This window comes from Mastigoproctus giganteus, chromosome 10 (genome assembly GCF_048544385.1).
Source record: "Mastigoproctus giganteus isolate SK-2022 chromosome 10, ASM4854438v1, whole genome shotgun sequence".
Lineage (NCBI taxonomy): Eukaryota > Metazoa > Arthropoda > Arachnida > Uropygi > Thelyphonidae > Mastigoproctus > Mastigoproctus giganteus.
Window position 1 is genome coordinate 230,299,571 of NC_143584.1, and position 23,475 is coordinate 230,323,045.

At 37.0% G+C, this 23,475-nt stretch overlaps 1 protein-coding gene across 1 annotated transcript in view; it reads right to left on the reverse strand.

Annotated features, from left to right (window-relative positions):
* The window catches only part of LOC150080021 (uncharacterized), a 187,342-nt gene that overhangs the window by 75,098 nt on the left and 88,769 nt on the right, over positions 1-23,475 (reverse strand). Inside the window, exons 6-8 of the mRNA XM_090383333.1 lie at positions 18,356-18,486; positions 13,587-13,708; positions 7,554-7,717 (exon numbers count right to left, since the gene is read on the reverse strand). Coding sequence (XP_090239459.1) covers positions 7,554-7,717; positions 13,587-13,708; positions 18,356-18,486 — 417 coding nt within the window. The remainder of the gene's footprint in view (positions 1-7,553; positions 7,718-13,586; positions 13,709-18,355; positions 18,487-23,475) is intronic.

Below are 23,475 nucleotides of genomic sequence, written 5' to 3' on the forward strand. Positions count from 1 at the left end.
CTGGAATCCCTCCCTACACACTAACTACAATATCAATCTCCAGGGAAAAGCTTATTGCTCCCATTAATTGAACACCAGCTTCAATTAATTATGAGACCATCCTTGGACTCAGGGGAGGTCCCCACAAACTGGACATGTGCAAATGTATCCCCAATTCACAAAGGGGGATCGAAGGGTGACATGTAATTACAGACTAGTTAGTTTAACTTCTGTTCCAGGTAAAATAATGGAGTCACTGGTTAAAGATGCATTGCAGGATCATCTAGGCAAGACTGCAGCAATAATTCAGACACAGCATGGATTTGTTAAGGGTAAGTCTTGTCTGACAAATTTGATTGAGTACTATAATGTGGTTACAAAGGAACTGGATGCAAAAAATTATTTTGATATCATATACTTGGATTTCAGGAAAGCTTTTGACACAGTTGAGCACGGAAGACTACTGTACAAAATGGAGCAAATGGTATTAAGTGTAAGTTGCTACAATGGATAAAAGGATGGTTGAGTGGTAGAAGACAGAGCGTGGTAATCAATGGGTGCTACTCTTTGTGGACTAATGTTATTAGTGGAGTCCCACAGGGTTCGGTGTTGGGTCCACTGTTGTTTTGTATATATATCAATGATATTGATGAAGGTATATCAGACTTAGTATCGAAATTTGCAGATGATACAGCAGAGTTGTTAATGACAGTAATGGCCCTTCCCCCCTACTGAAACAGGGTCTAGAAAATTTGGGCAGATGGGCTGAGAAGTGGCAACTGAAGTTCAACATTGACAAATGCAAAGTACTGCATATGGGTAGAAGTAACCCCAGAGAAACGTACCAATTGTGTGGCACTACACTTAAGGTGGTAGAAAATGAAAAACACCTGGGAGCAATTGTGCAGTGAGATATGAAGTTTTCTGAGCAATGCAGACAGGCTGCCAGGGCAGGTCATAGGGTTTTATCAATGATATACAGGAATTTTGCTAGCTACATCCTTCCTCATTTTAGGAAGGATATAGATTTGCTTGAGCGTATACTTAGAAGGGCAAGGGTAATTCTCCTCACCAAGATAGGTGAGGAGAATGAAGGGATCCTCTTACCAAGAGAGGCTTAAGTTCTGCAAATTGCATTGGCTGGAGACTAGACACCTGCGAGGTGATCTGACTGAAGTGTATAAGTCCTTGAATGGTTTCAGCATGATAATTTTCCTTTAGCCAGTGGATGGTTAATTGCTGGAACAAACTTCCATCTGTCGTTGTGGAAGTCGATAGGTTAAAAAATTTAAGTTGGAACTGGACAAACATTTAGAGGGAGTTGTTTTGTAATTTTTTTATTTTTTTTTTGCCTGATGCTGCATAAGCTCATAAACTTGCATCACATGCCACTACTACTACTACCTTTTAATTTATACGTATCACATGCATTTTTCTTCTCTGCCACATGTCTCATTAGTTCATCTGACCTCGATTTAGGCCTAAACGTTGAACAATATTTCTTAGTTGGTAAGAAAAGCCTAGAAGCTTCCAAGGTTAATTGTTTGAATGCTTCCCATTTAGAATTTGCTGTTGGTAACATCATCAGTTGGTCCCACCATAGTCACCTTTACGTAAGCAAAAACCTTTCCCTTTATCCCTGATGGTAAAGGGATGGATTTAACCTGAGTTTTTTTTACATTAAACATGGTTATATGTGGCAGTTTTGTAAACTTTTAAAAGTAGTAGTAGTAGTGGCATGTCATGAAAGAAAGCAAGTGTATGAGCTCATGCAGCATCAGCCAAAAAAAAAAAAAAAAAAGGAAAATCACACCATTCCCTCCAAATGCCTGTCCAGTTCCTCCTTAAATTTATTTAACCTATCAACTTCCACAACGATAGAAGGAAGTTTGTTCCAGCAATTAACCACCTGCTGGCTAAATGCAAATTTCCACACATCTATTCTACATCCGTCTTTTCTTAATTTGAATTTATGCCCCCATAGATTCGTAATCTGAACAAGTGGAAGGATCCAATCAGAATTCAGCGTGCTCAACCCATTCAAGGCCTTATACACCTCAATCAGATCACTGCACAGGTTCCTAGTCTCCAGCCACTGCAATTTGCAGAACTTAAGCCTCTCTTGGTAAGAGGATCCCTTCATTCCCCTCACCAATCTTGTTGGCCTTCTCTGTACATGCTCAAGAAAATCTATATCCTTCCTAAAATGAGGCCTCCAGACCTGTACGCAGTACTCAAGGCGTGGCCTGACCATTGCCTTATACAGAGAGACAATCACCTCCTTTTCCCTGCTAGCAAAATTCCTATATATCATTGACAAAACCCCATGACTGCCCTGGCACCCTGTCTGCATTGCTCAGAAAACTTCATATCTGACTGCACAATTACTCCCAGGTCTTTTTCATTTTCTACCACCTTAAGTGTAGTACCACACAGTTGGTACATTTCTCTGAGGTTACTTCTACCCATATGCAGTACTTTGCATTTGTCAAGGTTAAACTTCAGTTGCCACTTCTTAGCCCTTCTGCCCAAATTATCTAGATCTTGTTGCAGTAGCACACTGCCATTACAGTCATTAACAGCCCTGCCAACCTTTGTATCATCTGCAAACTTTGACACTAAGCCTGATATACCTTCACCAATATCATTGATAAATATACAAACCAACACAGAACTCTGTGGGACTCCACTAATAACATTAGTCCATGAAGAGCAGCACCCATTAATTACCACCCTGTGTCTTCTCCCACTCAACCATCCTTTTATCCACTATAGCAACTTACCCTTAATACCATTCTGCTCCAATTTGTACAATAGTCTTCCATGTGCAACAGTGTCAAAAGCTTTCCTGAAATCCAAATATATGATATCAAAATTATTTTTTGCATCCAGTTCCTTTGTAACCACATCATAATATCCTATTATGATGTGGTTACAAATTTGTCAGAGAAGACTTTCCCTTAACAAACCCATGCTGTGTCTGAATTATTGCTGCAGTCTTGTCTAGATGATCTTGCAATGCATCTTTAACCAGTGACTCCATTATTTTACAGGGAACAGAAGTTAAACTAACTAGTGTGTAATTACTCTTGTCACCCTTTGATCCCCCTTGGTGAATTGGGGATACATTTGCACATCTCCAGTCCGTGGGGACCTCCCCTGAGTCCAAGGATTCTCTCATAATTATGGCTAAGAGTTTGCTTACTTTCTTTGCCGCCTCCTTTAATATAACTGGATAGATGACATCCACCCCAGGTGCCTTTCTTATGTTTAACTTCAACAATTTCTCCTTCACTTTGCTCTCAGTTATTACAAAATCATTAAGCACCCTGCTACAATTTGATAACCCTCTGCCATTTTCAAACCTTAATAACTCCTCATGTGTGAATGTAGATGCAAAATACTCATTCAGTTTGTTTGCTATCTGAGCAGGATCATCAACGATCGAACCATCGATGTCAAGTGGACCAATCAGATTCATCCCCTTCCTTTTAGAGTTTATATAAGTAAAGAAATCCTTGTTGTTTTTTTTAACATCTTTTGCCAAAGATTTGTCGTAATCTGCCTTCGCCTGCCTAACCTCCTTTGTGACCTGATTACAGACTAGCTTATATGTGCCATAGGCTTCTGAGTCGCTTGATAATTTATATGCAACCCATGCATTTTTCTTCTCTGTTACAAGTCTCATTAGTTCATTTGATAACAATTTAGGCCTAAACCTTGAACAATATTTCTTAATAGGTATGAAACTTTTAGTAGCATCTACTATTAATTCCTTGAATGCTTCCTCCCACTTAGAATTTACTGTTGGTAACATCGTCAGTTGATCCCACTGTACAGAATTTAAAATCTGTCTGGGACAACTGTACTCACCTTTACGGAAACAAAAACCCTTTCCTTTATCCCTGATGGTAATTATATCTTTAAGTAAATCCCACATCAGTACAATGTGATCACTGCCACCTAGTGGTTCCTTGATCTGCAAATTCTTAAATACGAATGATCACTGCTGAGAACCAGATCAAGAGTATTACCCTCTCTGGTTGCCTCTCAAACATGCTTCTGCAAAAAACAATCATCCAATAAATCCACAAAAGTTTTACTAGTGTGAGAGTGACCAACCCACAAGTTCCAGTCAATATTTTGGAAGTTAAAATCCCCCATTATAAGACATGCTGATTTACTAGCCCACTCTATTTCTCTGTACAATTGTTCATTGTACTCATTCGAGTCATTAGGCCTATAACACACTCCTACTCTTATTTTTGCTTTCGCAGTGCTTATGTCACACCAAACTGACTTAACAGTGCACAGTTCATCTATACCAACTGGATGCACTTCTTTTGATTTTATGTTTTTCTTAATTAACAGCATAACACCTCCTCCCTTCCTATCCTGTTTACCTTTCTGTACACATTGTATTCCCCAAATTCCAGTTCTGCATTTCTTATATCTGGGTGACACCATGTTTCTGCTATCCCAACAATATCCGCCTTTGATGTCTTGACCAACACTTCAAATTCATCAAATTTATTTACTATACTTCTAGCATTGGTATACATGCAAGTATACACGTACCTATTCTTATTATTAGTTACCCTAATACATCCCATATACCCACCTGTTTTACGATGATTGCCTTCAGTCCCTGAAACTCCCACCACCCCTTGCTCCAGGCCGCTACTTATTCTAATAAAAGTTGTGCAAGAATCACCTTCACCTCTGCCTGCAGCTACTTTTAACCTTTTAGTGAGTCTTTTATCTGCAGATTCTTAATCATGAAGGGTTGCTGCTGATCAAGTGTATTGCTTTCTCTTGCTGCCTCTCTAACATGCTGGTGTAGAAAACAATCATACAATAAATCCACAGAAGTGTGTGAGTGATTAAGCCATTTAAAATCCAGGGTCAATTTAAAATCAGGAAAGTTAAAGTTCCCCATTATAAGCCATTCTGATTTTGTCTAAATTAATATTTTTTATTAGTGTAATTTTTATTAGGTACACATCAACAGATTTTTTTTTTTTTTTTTTTTGCAGGTATAAATTTAATTATTTTGCTGAAATATGAGATTTATTTGTGACATTAACTACAGTCATAAGTTGAGAAAAGGGTTAAAAGTGAATACTAAATCTGCACGTGAGGTTTTATTGATGAAATAGCCAAACACATCAAATGGTAGCAATCTGTGCTCCACTCAATACCATTCCAGAGGAGAAAAAAGTTTCTTAACAGTTTTTTGATTAGCAACGTTATTTTAGCATTAATATTGGTAAGGTCTAATGATACAAGAAAACACCCCTTCTCTGCGTATACACACATACTATTCATATTATTTCCACTGCCTTAAGGATATCTCAGTTTTAGTTTTGAAAGCTAATATTGGTGCCTCATTTGGCTTCCTAACCATGTGTATGTGTGACCGTAGGCCATTCGCAGAGTTCTATCACACACACACACACAATCTTTTTATTTTATATTTATTTTTCTTCATTAATGATTCTGCTTTCAACTATTGTTCATTATTCAAATACATACATGTATATATATATATATATATATAAGTATTCTTAATTTTTTTTTTTCTTAACTGCTTCATTATTCTAATTTATGTAAATCAAACGGTAGTAGTGGATTTGATGTGCTAATGCTGCACCCATACCGCCATCTATATTATTTTATTTATTTGTCTATATAAGCTGGTTAAGCTTACATTGTGTTCAGTGGTGTGGCTCTGCTCTGGAGTGCTAGTCTGTCTGTTCTATATTTTTATTTTTTGCTGCATAAGGACCACCGTTTTTCAGATCCTCCTGCATTGGCAATTCGATCTGGGGATCCAATGGTGGACAGATTCTTCGATCGGTTCGCTGTTGTGGCGATTTGTCTAACAATTGAAATGCAGTGATTACCTGACCATTATTGGCCTTGTGGTCCTCCGTCGATATGGGGCATAATGGTCAGTCTATTTTTGTTATTTTGGTTTTACTTTATTGTAGTTAGTTTAGTCTCTCTATTTGTGATATTTCACGTAATTTGCAACTGGAACCTTACAAGGGGCACCATTAAATTCTTATATAATTGGCTCTAAATTTTAAAATTGATTTATTATTTTTAATTGGATTTTCTAAATTATTTGGAGATTTTCTGCTACAATTTTTAGTCTTGTTACCTATTCTTCTCCCTCCCTCTTTATTAATCGCTATGTTTAATTTATTATTTTCGCTCAACAGTTTTTCCATACTACTGGCATTAGTTTTGATTTAATATCTGTTATATATATATATGTAAGTAGATTAAAGTATGAGTGGAGATATATGTATAAATAAATTTCACCTCCTTATCAAAAAAAATTCTATTTATATTTTGGCATGATCACATAGGTCAAAAGGAGTTTACACCAAATCATTTAGACAAGAATATTATAATTAACTGTTTTAAACAAAATAAATATTCATACAAAAAAAAAAAAGAAAGATAAAGGCTATAAGGTAACCATCCAATTCTGCTTCAAACTTAGCCAGACTCACTGTGTCCACTATGTTGATAGGCAACTAATTCCAATGATTCATAAATTACTGCCTATAATAGAACTTCATGAGATCCAATCTTCTGTTATTCTTTGAAATTTTATAGTTATATCCCCTGGTTCATGTCTCACCCCACGACGGAGCTCCTTCCTCATTTATTTTTACTCAATTCTTCAGTGCCTTATAGACCTCAATTAGATTTCCTCTTAGATGTCTTGTAGTCAAACTTTTCAGTCTATAACTAAGCCATTCTTCATATGAACACTGCTTTACACTAATCACCAATCTGGTTGCCCATCTCTAGAAGTTCTGTGTGTGCCTTTTTTTTTTTTTTTTAAGGTGTGGTCTCCAGACCTGAATACAAAATTCCTAATGTGGTCTAATCATTGCATTATAAAGCAAGATAATGGCATTCATCTCCCTACTAGCAAAGGTGCCATAAATCATAAGACACTATGTGCTTTCCTAGCCACCTTGGACATTTTCAATGCAGTGTAAACTGCAGAGAAAATTTCATGTCAGATTGAATCATAAAACTTAAGTCTTTTTCATCTTGAACCAATTTTAGCTTCCCCCCCAGCTTATACATCACTCCAAGACTTCTGGTCTCCAAATGCATAACTAACATTTAGAAGCATTAAACTTTAGTTGTGTCATTTTTCAGGCCAGACAATTAGTCCAAATATTATTGAAGCAAATTGCCCGGCTTGAATTGTTAACTACCCTTCTTAGCTTCATATCATTGGTAAACTTTGACAGCTTACCTTGGATATAATCAATGATATCATTTATGAAAATTAGAAACAGGAGGGGACCCAACACTGATCAATGAGGGACCTCATTATGCTGGTGCACACCCAAGACTGACCCTTTATGAAAATGCTCAGTTTCCAATTGTTTAGCAAGCATGCAATTCAGCGTAACTCCAACGTCTTCCAATTTATATAGCAGCCTCTTTTATGAGGGATAAAGATGTAATAAAAAATGTAACCCTGTTATTAACTGAAGATCTGTTGCAGAATCAGGCAGAGAAAAGAACTATACACAAACCTGGCATTTGTTCCTATCTGTTTCCCTGCTTGCTATAACACTAATAAAAGGAAATGTTTCAGCACATCTCTGGAGTTGTGAGTTCCAACTTCTTCCTCTTAACAGCTTTTTTCTGTCCAAGGTGAAGTCCTCAACAGATTGCAAATGAGATAAAAAGTATTCATCTGAGAAGAAGAAAAAATTTTCGAATAAAAAAATGTTAGTCTTCATTTTATAAGCTACATGGTAATTAAAAAAAAAAAAAAAAAATCACAGAAAGTTATTTTTCAATTTACTTCATCAGCTCTTCTAAATTTGATATTTAGTTACAAAGACAACTCTCAAATATATAAGTTAGTAAAATTAAATAATGACAATATCTTTTTTCTTTTGCAAATGGCATAAAGCAGAGAATATGCACTTTAAAGAAATAAGAAAAACTGTGTTTTAGCCAAAGGATTATTAACTGTTGGAATAAACTATCACCTAATCTTGTAGAACTAGAGAGCTTATATAATTTAAGGAAGGACTGGACAATAAATGATCTATTGTTGTAATCAGAGGCAAATATACAATATCACATCACAGCTAGTAGTCAGGGGTTACTTGGCACCTGATTCCATCAAGAAATCAGATGACCTTTTCTTTCCCTTTCTTTCTCTCACCTCCTCTATTAATTTAAAGCTTTTGATGCTGCAGCACATGGAAAACTACTGTACAAATTGGAGCAGTATGGCATTAAGGGAAAGTTTTTTTTTTTTTTTATATATGTAAACCCCAAACACCAGAGGTATTAAAACCTATAGTACTTAGTACCATGCTTGGGTTAAGTTGCCACAAAGGACAAAAGAATGGTTGAGCGGGAGAAGACAGAGAGTGGTAATCAATACACACTGTTCTTCGTAGACTAATGTTACTAGTGCAGTCCCCCAGAGATTGGTGCTGGGCCCATTGTTTTCTGTATTTATCAATGATATCGATGAATGTATAACAGGCTTAATGTTCAAGTTTGCAGATGATAAAGGTTTGCAGAGTTGTTAATGACAGTAATGATAATATGCTACTGCAACAGGATCTAGAAAAGTTGGGCAGATGGGCTGGGAAGTGGCAATTGAAATTTAACATTGACAAATGCAAAGTACTGCATATGGGTAGCAGTAACCTCAGAGAAATGTACCAACTGTGGGGTGCTACACTCAGCGTAGTGGAGAATGAAAAAGACCTGGGGGAAGGGGGTAACTGTGCAGTTTGATATGAAGTTTTCTGTGCAGTGCAGACAGGCTGCCAGAGCAGATCATGGGGTCTTGTCAATGATATATAGGAATTTTGCTAGCAGGGATAAGGAGATGATTATCCCCTTATACAAGGCAATGGTCAGGCCACACCTTGAGTACTGCGTACAGGTCTGGAGCCCTCATTTTAGGAAGGATGTAGTTGCTAGAATCAATACAAAAAAGGGCAACAAGATTGGTGAGGTGAATGAAGGGATCCTCTTACCAAGAGAGGCTTAAGTTCTGAGGGGAACAAAGGGTGGCGCCTCCGTAGCCAGGTGGGAAGGAGCAGTAGTGCGTAGCACATGCTTCTTGATTAGACCGGAGTTCGAGCCCGTCACCACCAAATATGGAAGATGCGGAAAGGACAGGGAATGACCACCGCATATCCCGGAGCAATATGGCCTTAGTTGCTAATGCTCCTAAAAAAAAAAACCAAAAAAAAAAAAAAAAACAAAGGGTGCTCTTATGAAGAAAAGCTTAAGTTCTACAAATTGCAGCATCTGGAGACTAGGCACCTGTGAGGTGATCTGATTGAGGTGTATAAGGCCTTGAATGGATTCAGCAGGCTCAATGCTTAGATTGCAAACCTGAAGGGGCATGAACTAAAACAGAGGAAAGACAGTTGTAGAACAGATGTGTGGAAATTTGCCTTTAGAAAGCGGGTAGTTGATTGCTGGAAGAAACTTCCATCTGTCATTGTGGACGTTGACAGCTTAAATAAATTCAAGGAAGAAGTGGACAAACTTTTGGAACGAATGGATGAGTGAAATGGGAATTTATTTTTTTTTTATTTTTTTTTTTGGCTGATGCTTTTTGGCAAGAATGCAAACTATAAGCTTGCTTTCTTGCATCATATGTCTCTGCTAATGCCTTTACTAATGCTAATACTAATACTACATAGGCTTTCAAGCATATAGGGTGATTAAGTTGGGGCTGTTAACAATCAAGAAATGTTTCTGAGGTTTTGACAAACTGTATAACTGGTTTAAAAAATCATTATTAAGCCTTAATGCTAATAACTGTAGAAGTATGTGAAGTTGTGTAATGTTTCCTTTTGTGTAATAATAGGCAACCCCCTTTTGACACCCCCACTGCTGATAAATATTGCTCAAGGTTTAGCCTAAGTGGATGTCAGATGAACTAATGAGACATGGCAGAGAAGAAAAATGCATTGGATACATATAAATTAACACATGACACAGAAGTATAGTATAGATACAAAGTATATGTTGATCTGTAACCAAGTTACAAAGGAGGTTAGGCAGACGAAGGCAGATTACGAGAAATCTTTGGCAAGGGATGCAAAGAAAAACAGCAAAAAGTTCTTTACTTATGTAAACTCTAGAAGGAAGGGGATGAATCAGATTGGTCCACTTGATATCGATGGTTCAAGTGTTGATGATCCTGCTCAGGTAGCTAAAAAACTAAATGAATATTTTGCATCAACATTCACACATGCGGAGTTATTCAGCGAGGGGAATGCCAGAGGTGTATTCAACTCTGGCAGTAAGCTAGAGAATCTTGTAATAACTGAGAGTAAAGTGGAGGAGAAATTGTTGAAGATAAATACAAGAAAGGAACCTGGGATGGATGGAATCTATCCAGTTATATTAAAGGAGGCAGCAAAGGAAGTACCCATGGACTGGGGATGTGCAAATGTGACCCCAATTCACAAAGGAGGATCAAAGGGCGACACAAGTAATTATAGACCTGTTAGTTTAACTTCTGTTCCCAGAAAATTAATGGAGGCACTGGTTAAAGAAGCACTGCAGATCATCTAGACAAGACTTCAGTTATAGCTCAGACACAGCATGGTTTTGTTAAGGGGAAGTCTTGCCTGACCAATTTGACTGGATACTATGATGCAGTCACAAAAAGAACTGGATGCGGGGAATAACTTTGATATTATATACTTGGATCTTAGAAAGGCTTTTGATACAGTTGCACATGGAAGACTGCTACACAAATTGGAGCAGTGTGGCATTGGAGGCAAATTGCTGCTATAGATAAAGGGGGTGGTTGAGGGGGAGAAGACAGAGAGTGGTAATCAATGGACACTGCTCATCGTGGACTAATGTTATTAGTGGAGTTCCTCAGGGTTCAGTATTGGGTCCATTATTGTTTTCTGTATTTATAAATGATATTGATGATGGTATATCAAGCTTAATGTCCAAGTTTGCAGACGATACGAAGGTTGGCAGGGTTGTTAAGGACACTACTGACACTATGCTACTGCAACAGGATCTGGAAAGGTTGAGCAGATGGGCTGAGATGTGGCAAATGAAGTTTAACATTGACAAATGTAAAGTACTACATATGGGAAACAGCAACCCAAGAGCAACGAATCAACTCTGTAGTACTACACTGACAGTGGTAGAGAATGAAAAGGACCTGGGGGTAATTGTGCAGGCAGATATGAAGTTCTCTAAGCAGTGCAGATGGGCTACAAGAGTAGCTCATGTCTTATCAATGATATGCAGGCATTTTTCTAGCAGGGATAAGAAGGTGATTATTCCCTTGTATAATGCAATAGTCAGGCCACACCTTGAGTACTGTATAAAGGTCTGGAGGCCTCATTTCAAGAAGGATGTAGAGCCTGGAACGAGTACAGAGAAAGGCAAAGAGATGCTCTTACGAAGAAAGGCTTAAGTTTTGCAAATTACAGTGTCTGGAGACTAGGCACCGGCGAGGTGATCTGATAGAGTTGTATAAAGCCTTGAATTGTTTGAGCATGCTCAATGCTGATGGGATTCTGCCTCTTGCTCAGAATAATCACCTGAGAGGGCATAAATTCAAATTGAGGAAAGACAGATGTAGGATAGATGTCTGGAAATTTGTCTTTAGCCAGCGGGTAGTTGGTTGGTGGATCAGACTTCCATCCCTTGTTGTGGAAGTTGATAGCCTAAATAAATTTAAGGCTCAGCTGGATAGGTATTTCGAAACGAACGGAGGAGTGAAGTGGAAGTTTTTTTTTTTGGCTGATGCTGCATAAGCTTGTTTTCTTGCATCATATGCCTCTACTAATGCTAATGCTCAATTTACTTAATAGCTTCTCCCCATTTATACAATTTACCTCGGAGGTGGAAACAGTTGGGTCCCTCCCGTTTCTGGATGTCCTGGTTAGCAGAGATGGGCCTAGAATAAAGACAACAATCTATAGAAAGCCAATGTGCCGTAGCCAGTATGTTCATTACAGCTCGGCACAGGCTTATCAACATAAGAATAGTGTAGCCAGGGCGTTGTTGAATAGGGTGAATAGGACCTCAGCAAGTGTGGGTACCCCCAAATTATGTTTTTAATTGTTTTATCGTAATTTATTTTATTTTATTGTAATAGTTTAGTCTCCCAATATTGTATCATAGTATTTTATTATAATTTTATTTTATTTTATAGTAAAAGTTTTAATCACTTGGCTGGTGTTTGAGTGAAATTATTGCAGTATGGAATTTCCCAGACCCATAGGCCTGTTTGAAGACTTGCTACATGCAGGCGGCCAAGGATCCAGGAACAGCTCTAAGAACAGATGTGCAGCGCCTCCATAGCCAGATGGGCAGGAGCGGTAGTGCGTAGCACACGCTTCTTGATTAGACCAGGGTTCGAGCCTGCGACCACCAAATACAGAGGATGTGGAAAGGTCAGGGAATGACCACTGCATATCCTCGAAGCAATATGGCCTTAGTTGCTAATGCTCCTAAAAACCAAATAACAACAACAAGAACGGATGTGCAGAAGTTTGTCTTTAGCTAGCAGGTTGTTGATTGCTGGAACAAACTTGTATCAAATTTAGCTTAAATAAATTTGAAGAACTAGGGAAACTGCTGGAGGGAATTAAGAAGTGAAATTAAGAAGGGAATTAAGAAGTGAATCGAAAGTGTCGTTTCCCCCCCCCCCCACTGATGCTGTATAAGCTTGCTTTCTTGCATCATTTGCCACTACTAATGTTAAAAGTATGTGTTATAATTTCTCTAAAGTGAGCAGCATTTTAATTGTAATCCCCAATCTAATACTGAGATACTTGTGCCATCTCATATAGTGGGGGCCCTCCATATAGCGGCAGCAGGTCCCAATATGAATTATAATGCTTGTCTGCATGCACTTTGCACTTTCTTACACCATGATGAGAGATGGCAAATCAATAGTACAAGTAATAGGCACTGCAGTATACTCTGTCTGATGAATGAATGTCTCGTGTTATCATTTCCTCTCACCCCCATTTGTCGTAACTGATTCACATTTGGCTATTTATGATGTGTAGGTTTTCTCTCTGTAGTATATCATGTTCATTGTTGTTATCTCATCTAAGTTGAGAAAGAGGCTCATCGCCTTGAAGTTCTTATTGCATAATTAATTTTACGTTATCTTACATTTATCGCTTTTAATTATATATATTTTCAGTTTTTAAGGTATAATATTTTATTTTATGATGCATCTGAATCATAGTCTACTATTTTATGTTCTAAATTGCACATTTTTTCAGTGTTAATTGTAGATATTTTATCATTTTAACATCCATGTAATTAGTCTGCCGATTTAATAATCTGTCAAGTCAGTTGAAGCAATATATCATTAATGTCTATCCTGATGCCCAAGGCCTTTCTCTAATATTCTCTAAAGACTGTACCATTTGTAGATCATAAATGCTGGTAAAAATAATGCAAATAAAGAACAATATGAAATGAAAAATAACTGAAGGTTTCTTGGGATGAAAACAAAGAATTATGATGAGAACATATAAATAATTTAAATTTAGAAGAAAATACTGGAACTGGAGGAAACTTACCATTTTCCTTGATAATTTCAGGAATAAAATCTGGATCCAAGGAATGACTAACAAGTGTCTGTAGATACACCTCAAAGTTTTCTCTCTGAGGATGTACAGAATAATTTTCTAGTGGAGTTTCTCTATAAATTAAGAGAGAGCTTTTCAACATTTGTTAGATATTTAATTTCGGTTATCTTACAAAATCAATTAATAGCTAGTAATAACAGTAAATAAGAACTGCAGCTTTGGACTCGTTATGAACACAGATTAAATCGATATGAGTGTCTTGAATTTATTTAGTAAGTTTCTCTTTATTCCAACCAGATACTATCATAAAATAAAGTTAAGATGATAACTCAAAAATTATGTAATAACAAAGGAAGATTAAAAATCTATCACCTGTTCACAGTTTATAAATCTATATTAGTTTTTTTTTTCCCCACAGATACTAAAAATTAAATGCATACTGAACAAAAATCCTAAACAAGTGAAATTAAGAGAAAAAAAAAAGAAAAAGAAAATCTGTAAAAATGCAATAAAGTTGCATGTATAAGAAGAACTATTCTAAAGAATGCAGAGTACAAAAGCCTTGTTCTCTGGCAGGCATCTGGACTGGTTGATTTCTAATGCACAGGATTCCCTTACTCTGACAGGTCTTAGCGATGTGCCTATGTCCACTCTACTGTTTTTCGGAACATGTGGCCATTTTGTGAGCAATTTTCTTAGTTGGAAATGGCCTGGAGTGTGTCCTGATGCTGGCCTGCTTTCACTACTTCAGATATTATGCTGGCTGTTCATTTTGCCAGTGTTCACCCTTGTGGAGGTGAGGGCAACAGTGGAGGGGGGGGTATTTTTTCTCTCTTTCTGCTTGCAATAGAAGTTTTCTACTAGGATTTTTAGTCTTTGCAAATAGAAGTTGTGATTTTCTGTTCAGGCGTGGCACAATCACACTAGGTGTGAAACTGGCAAGCCTGGTATGCTGTTATATTTTCTCTCTTAATTTTTGGTGTGACTTACCAATATATGATCTGTTATATGCATAGGAAGTTTAAAAATGGTACCTCTGCTTCCCAGGGATGGCGGGAAGCATTTCTGAGAAAATGCTTTTCAGCTTTTGTTTCCAATGAGGTACACTTATAGTGCTTCTTAGTTATTCACATAACAACTTCTCCAAAATCTGGGTAGTATGTCAATGTGTGTGTGTGGGGGGGGGAGTAGTAACTGACATCATGCATCAGACGGCAAAAAAATCAACTTACATCTTAATGAACCAAATCCTAGAAAACAGAACACTGCAGAAAAAAGAAAAGAATTCATGGTGGCACTCCACAATCAACAAAATCTTTTTTAATAAAAACAGGAACAGGGAACTCTCCCACTGGATTACCCTGTTTTCTACCACCAAATGTGGGCAAATTTTATGTCAAGAAGGTGGGTATATTCTTACTATGTGCATGCCATATTCAAAAATTTCATTACTTACAACATGTTCTCTCCACATGATATATTCAGTAGTAATATGATATATTACTACTGAATATATCATGAACAGTCAAACTAATTGAACTTATCTGCAAAAAAGTTCTAAGCCTCCCAAACACTTCCTCATTTGTTTTGCAAATAATGGTTTCAGTTCCAATCTCAATGATGTCCATTTCCACTTAGACTCTGCTAAGCACCATGAACTTTTTCTGACAGAATCCCAATTATCATTTGATTCAACTACTGCTCATATTAGTTATCCTAATTATTTGCAGTACAATTCATTTGGCTTCAAAGGTGGTACTTGTGCATATGTCCACTCTGGCAACCCTGTCAGAGACTTAGCAATTCAGAATCTCCTCTTTTCAATCTAATCTGGCTTAAAACCCATTGTGTCAAATTTATATGTTGCTGCTATCATTCTCCCAACTCCACTTCTTTTCTTTGCTGGATTACTGTTTTAAAGCTTCTGATTTAAATGTTTGTTCAGTTCATGCCACCAAAATTGTTTTTGTAGGGATGAAATCTTTTATTCCACACTTCACCTTAAAATCTGTTATCTAAACCCTGACTTTAAAATAAAGGTGTAAGGCTATTCAAGATAGGAATACTGCAAACGGCAATTGGCCTTCTTCTTCTGGCCCACTTGCTTCTTGTCCAAATGTAATCGAGCATTCTGGTCTCTTGCCAAAGCTACTGGAAGCAATTTTTGTTTATATCTATTCCTACGTCTGCCAAAACGGATGGTTCCATTGCTGTCTCAGCTAAAGATAAAGCTGATCTGCTAGCATCCTACTTTTCTTATAACTGGTGTATTGATGATCTTCTTAAAACAGCTCCTATCATTCCTAGTACCCTTTATTCAATGCCACCAGTGGTCTTCCGTTAAAAGGATGACAAAAGAATTTTGAACCATCTTGACGCCAAGAAAGTGCCAGGTCCTGCTGATATTTCTCCACTTGTTCTGAAAACCTGTGCTCCTGAGCTTAATCCTGTCCTCTGCCACCTTATTGCACTTTCTTATTCCACTAGTTGTTTTTCCCTTATGCTTGGAAATTTGCTAATATCCAGCCATTCCTAAAAAGGATGACAAATCTCTCCCATCCAACTATTATCATCCCACTGCACTTATTTCTACTCTTTCTAAATTATTGAAGAAATCCATTATCTGTTAACTCCTAAACTATTTAGAAACCTTCCTTCTCATTAACGATTGCCAGTATGGATTCCATCAGTGTTGATCCATTGGTGATATACTGTTGTATGTTACCCACCTATAGACAAATTCAATGGGAATTTTGGTGAAACAAGCAGTTGCTTTTAAAATTTCAAAAGCTTTGACTGTGTTTGTTATAAAGCTCTCCTAAATAAGCTTCCATCTTATGGTTTGCAAAATGATTTCTGTAATTGGGTATACAGTTTTCTCTATATAATATCGGTGTGTAGATACACCATAGACAACTCTTAAAAAACTACAAAGTGGTTGTTGTGGACATCATTTGCTCTTTCTCATATTGTGCTCTGCCTTCACGACGAGTTGCCATGATATTGCACTACCTCAAATAAGTAACACTTCACTAATAGAGAAGACTATTGTTACTTATTCTCAGTGAGTACCACCACCCAGACATGTTTCAAGGCTACTGGCCTATCATCAGTGGGTGGACAGGTACCCTAGTATTGCAGACATGACAACCCAGTTGTGAAGATAATCACACAATATGAGAGATGCCAAAAGGTGTATAAGACAATATTTAAAATAATTAAATGCACAAGTATAATACATTAAGAGTTTAATATCTATATAATATCGGTGTGTAGATACACCATAGACAACTCTTAAAAAAGTACAAAGTAGTTGTTGTGGGCATCATTTGCTCTTTCTCATATTGTGATCTGCCTTCACGACTAGTTGCCATGATATTGCACTACCTCAATATGAGAAAGAGCAAATGATGCCCACAACAACTACATTGTAGTTTTTTAAGAGTTGTCTATGGTGTATCTACACACCAATATTATATAGATATTAAACTCTTAATGTATTATGCCTTGTGCATTTCATTATTTTAAACAGTTTTCTCTCTGACCTCTCACTGCAGATAATGGTAAATGGTTCTCTGTCTTCTAATTTCTCCATTAATACTATTGTTCCCCAAGGCTCAAGTATTTCTCTCATTCTTTTCTCTTGTATATTAATGCCCTTTTCCACTGACTGGAAATCCTATCCATAGTTTTGCTGATGAATGCACATCACATTCCACCTTCCAGCTTGTTTAATTAGATGTATGCTGTATATGCTTGCTTCCTTGCATCACTTGTTGCTAATTCTGGCTACCCATTCACCAATTAATCCGAATTACTGAGGTCCTACTGTATGTGGAAAAAAACAGAACATGTTAAAAATACACCCTATTACAGGGGTCAGCAACCTGCAGCTCGCAAGTCACATGCAGCTCTTTGAGCATGTAACTGCGGCTCTTTTAGTCCACATGAAGCAAAGTTTGAAATGTAGTGAGAGGACTTAAAAATCAAGGACAATGTGGAGTGCAAGACTAAAATGCCTTAAAACTGAAATTGAGGATTTGGAGAGGCAAAAGGCTGCCCTTGCAATTCTACATAAATGGATGCCAATAGATGAGTTGAAAAAGCAAGACCAAATTGTGTTCGAAGAGTGGTATAGCTTACCGAACACATATATAAATTTGAAAATATTTGCATTTGGACTTCTCTCAGTTTTTGGTTCGATGAATTTCTGTGGGCAAATATCTTCGAACATGAACAATATTAAAAATAAATCAAGAAACCATCTGAACAATGTGAGTCTTTCAGCAAGCTTAAAGATGAAAATTACAGCATACTTCATTGATGTTGAGAGACTCGCTCAAGAAGTTCAGCAGCAAGAGTCACATTAATTAGAAATATTATTAATAAATAATATTTCAAAATATATATTTTTTTAATAAAACACCTTCCCACTCTATTTCATTTCTTTAAAAACTTTCCCAGCTTGAGCTGAAATGTGGCTCTTTGGATTCTCTCTTTTTTTTTAATTAGATAAAAAATGGCTCTTCACTCAAAAAAGGTTGCCGACCCCTGCCCTATTCCATTACTTTCTGGGAAATATCCAAATTCTTCATGCTATACCATTCAATGAAAATCTAATTAGAAATCACATTTTAACACATCACTGTCAAACGAGTGGATTGAAATTTCTAATAAGAAAAATAACATGAAAATATAAAGTTCAATTATTCTGAACGTTATCTAGAAACCACACTCTAAGAGGGATGTTTATTACTTACAGTTTTGGCTCTTTCACATCTCTATCAGATTTTCCTAAAGTTTCTACTATCACAGTATCTTCATCATTAGAGATAACTTTAACAGCTAATCGAGTATATTTATGTTTTGATGATGGACTCCATCTAGAATACTAAAGAACAATATAAAATTTAAAACAAAAAAAATAAATAAAAATAAGCCAAACTTATAAGATTTTATGTAAGCCCATAATTCAATTATTATTTATATGGATATCAGTTAGAAATCTGGCACACGTTCAAAGAAAGCTTACACTGATAAATAAGCTATAACTCTGTTTGTTTATATGTATATAAAATGTTAAAAGTTTTTTCTATTACAAAGATGAGCAACATATAGTTTAATATAACTTTTCAACATACCTTAAGTTTGCATTAAAAAAAGTACACCAAAAAGTGAAGATGCAAGATTCCCTTAAATAGATTTTAGTCATTCAAAGGAACCTTGCCTCTAAAGTGAACTGTTATCAATTAATGCATGTCACTGAAGGAAAAAGGTTTTCAAACATTCAAAAGGAGCATTATAATGTAGGTGAGGTTTTCAGACCTTTCATACATGTTAGCAACTTTTAAGTAAACATTTATCTACATTGAAAGAACAGTGAAACCTCTGACAAGTCATTTTAAGGAAGCATGGCATAAGAGTAATTGTACAGTCTGACATGAAGTTCTCTGAGTAATGCAGATATGCAGTTAGAACAGCTCACAGGGTACTGTCATGATATACAGGAACTTTACCAACAGAGAAAAGGAGGTGATTAGCCCATTGCATAAGATACGGGTTAGGATACACCTTAAGTACTGCATACAGGGGTGGAAGCCTCACTTAAAGAAAGATATAGAGTTCTTTGAATGGGTGCAGAGAAGACAACCAGAATACTCAAGAACACAAAGTGGAGTTCTCTTACCAGAGAAGACTACAGTTCTGCAGAACTTGGATACTAGGTGCTTGTAGTAAGACATGATTGAAGTGATTACGGCTATAAATGGATTAAGTAAATTTAATGATGATATTCTTACTCTTTCTCGGACAACATACAACAGAAGATATAAAATAAAACGAAAAAAAAAAAAAAAAAAAAGGATAGATGTGCATAAATGTGCTTTCAGTCAGAAAGTAACTGACTGTTGGAATAACAACCATATCAAATTTTATTTTTAAAGTGGGAAATCTGCAAAAGAAATGAATATTTGTAAAATAATAAGAGAAGAGGCTTGGCATAGCCGAGTGGTCAGGAGTGCGAGTGCAGTAGCACACGCTCTTTGAGTGGACCGGGGTTCAAGCCCATGACTGCTAAATACGATTAACTTGATTGATTCATTGTAAACTCCACTGACCTGGTGGTCATGCCGGAGTATAAACATGAACATTAAGTTTACCTCAATATAATACGTAGAACACTTCCGTATGATACTCTCCAGCAATTAAAACAAAAAAAATCGAATATCTTACATTACAGTAAAAAATAATTAGAAATCAATTGAACACAATTAAAAATAATTAAAAATCAATTGAACACAATTAAAAATAATTAAAAATCAATTGAACACAATTAAAATTAAATTAATTAATTAAAAGAAATTTAATGAAAAAATTGCAAAACGATTTTCAATTTTTTCGTTTTAATTGCTGGAGAGTATCATATGGAAGCGTCTACATATTATATTGAGGTAGACTTCTCTTATTATTTTACAAATATTGATATCAACGTAGAACGTATTGAGCATTACAGCTCTGGTTCATACCATCAAAAGAAATGAATGAAATGTTAAAAACTGTTTATGGTCATGATCTAGCCAAGGAGGATGTCTTTGTGTGTGATAGGTGCACAGGGTGTCAAGAAATTAGGTGTCAAATTGGCATTATGATGGGTGTCTATGAGAGTTTTAAGAGAACGGTAGATGACCTCGAAGGAATTAAAATGGGGACCCCATCAAACTTGCACATCAGGCAACACTGTGTCAATTTTTAAGGCAGAATGCGCTGGTCTGACAGCAGCTGGTTATTGTCGGTGATGCTACTGTCAGGGATACGGGAAATATATTGGATAGGTGGAATAAAACCAGGGGCAAAAGTTGATGAAGTTGTAGGGCAGATATCATCATTTAAGGGCACAAAAAGGTGATATTGTACACGTTGGCACTAATGACATTAAGAGTAGGAGATCTATGGACTTCCTACTCTTAATGTCATTAAGATCACGAGCTAGGGTTAAATTTTAAAGTGATTGCAATTCTACACAAAAACGATAGGAGAGAGTATATGATGAGAGCTTTGTCAATTAATTTGGCCCTGGAGAAATTCTGCAAGGTTCATGGGGTAGAATTTTTCTCAGCGTGGTTTGTGCATGTTAACAGGCGACTGCTTATGCTTAAATAGAAAGGGTGCAAAAATATTGGCTGATGCTATTGAGGCAGTGTTAAGTGGGCTGAAAAACTGCTAACTTGGGGGGAGATTCACAGAATAATAGATTAACAGTAACTGCTGGCAGAGGTGACAGTGATCATTGCACTGCTTCTATTGGAATGAGCGGTAGCCTGGAAAGCAAGTTGCTGGGGATTTCAAAGACTGCTGGGATTCATCATGGAACACTAAATACATGGGCTGTGTTAGAGAAACTAAGAGTAAGAACAGGTGCATGTATACTTGCATATACACCAATGCTAGGAGTATAGTAAATAAATATATGATGAATCTGAAGTGTTGGTTAAGACATCCAAGGCTGATACTGTTGGGATATCGGAGCCATGGAGCCACTCAGATATAATGGATGTAGGATTGGAATTGGGGGAGTACAATGTATACAGAAAGGATAGGAAGGGTTATTCTATTAATTAAGAAACACAAAATCAAAGGAAGTGCATCCAGTTTACAGAGATAGACAGTGCAATGTTGAATCAATTTGGTGTGACATAAGCACTGGGAAAGCAAAAATGAGAGTAGGAATTTGTTATAGGCCTAATGAATCTGATGAGTACAATGAACAATTATACGGAGAAATAGAGTGGATCAGTAAATTAGAGCGTGGGGGATTTTAATTTCACTGATATAGACTAGAACTTCTGGGTGGGTCATTCGCACAAGAGGAATGACCCACACAGAATCTTTTCTGGATTTATTGGATGAGTGTTTTCTACAGCAGCGTGTTAGAGAGGCAACAAGAGGGAGTAACACTGTTGAATGTGATTATCAGCAGTGATTATTCATGCATTAAGAATTTACAGATGAAGGAACCACTAGGTGGCAGTGATCACAGTGTACTGATGTGGGATTTACTTAAAGATGTAACTACTATCGGGGTAAAGGGAACGGCAGGGTTTTTGCTTTTGTAAAGGCGACTACAGTGGTGTCAGAGATTTTTTAGGCTCTACACAGATAACCAACTGATGATGTTACCAACAGCAGCAAATTCTAAATGGGAAGCATTCAAAGAAGTAATTTTGGAAGCTAGTAGGCTCTTTGTTCCAACTAAGAAATACTGCTTTAGGTTGAGGCCCAAATGGATTTCAGATGAACTAATGAGACTCGTGGCAGAGAAGAAAAGTGCAAGGCACGCATATAAATTCTCAGGCGAAACAGAAGCCTATAGCAGTTACAAGTTAGTGTGTAATCCCTGGCATGGTGACGTGAAGGGTATTGTATGGTCGTGGTACCTGCGTGTACCGGTGAACTGTACAATAAAGATCTTATTTAATCGAGTCACAACAGAGGTTAGGTAAGCAAAGGCAGATTATGAAAAATCTTTGACAAAGGATGAAAAGAAAAACAGCAAAGACTTCTTTACCTATATAAACACAATCTAAAAGGAAGGGGATGAATCAGATTGGTCCACTTGATATCAATGGTTTGATTGTAGATGATCATTCTCAGATAGCTGCCGAACTAAATGAGTAGTTTGCAGCTACATTCACACATCAGCAGTTATTCAAGGAGGAGAGAGCCAGATGTTTATCAAACTCTAACAGGGAGTTAAATGATTTTTTAATAACTGAGAGCAAAGTGGAGGAGAAATTGTTGAAGTTAAACATAAAAAAGGCACCTGGGGTGGATGGGATCTATCCAGTTATATTAAAGGAGGCAGCAAAGGAAGTAAGGAAACCCCTTAGCCATAATTATGAGAGCTTCCTTGGACTCAGGGGAGGTCCCAAGGACTGGAGATGTGCAAATGTATCTCCTATCCACAAAAGTGGATCAAAGGACGACACCAGTAATAACAGACCTGTTAATTTTACTTTGTTAGTTTCACTTCTGTTCCAGGGAAAATACTGGGTTCACTGGTTAAAGAAACCTTGCAGGATCATAGAGACAAGACAGCAGCAATAATTCAGACACAGCATGGGTTTGGGAAGGGGAAGTCTTGTTTGACCAATTTGATTGGATACTATGATGTGGTCACACAGGAACAAAGTGGATGCAAAAAACAATTTTGATATTATTTACTTTGATTTCAGCAAAGCATTTGATACTGTTGCACATGGAAGACTACTGTCCAAATTGGAGCAGTATGGCATTAAGGGTAAGTTGCTACAAAGGATAAAAGGATGGTTGAGTGGGAGAAGACAGAGAGTGATAATCAATGTGTACTGCTTTACGTGGACTAATGTTATTAGTGGTATCCCTCAGGGTTCGGTGTTGCGCCCATTGTTGTTTTGTATATTTATCAATGATATTCATAAAGGTATATCAAGCTTAATGGTAAAGTTTGCAGATGATACAAAGGTTGGCAGGGTTGTTAATAACAGTAATGACAGTATGCTGCTGGAAAAGTTAGATAGATGGGCTGAGAAGTGGCAAATGAAGTTTAACATTGAAAAATGCAAAGTACTGCATATGGGTAGCAGTAACCCCAGAGAAATGTACCAACTATGTGGTGTTACACTCAGGGTAATGGAGAATGAAAGAGATCTGAGGGTAAATGTGCAGTCAGATACGAAGTTTTCTGAGCAATGCAGACAGGCTGCAAGAGTAGGTCATCGAGCCTCGTCAATGATATACAAGAATTTTGCGAGCAGGGATAAGGAGGTGATTATCCTCTTGTATAAGGCAATGGTCAGGCCACACCTTGAGTTCTTCATATAGGTCTGGATGCCTCATTTTAGGA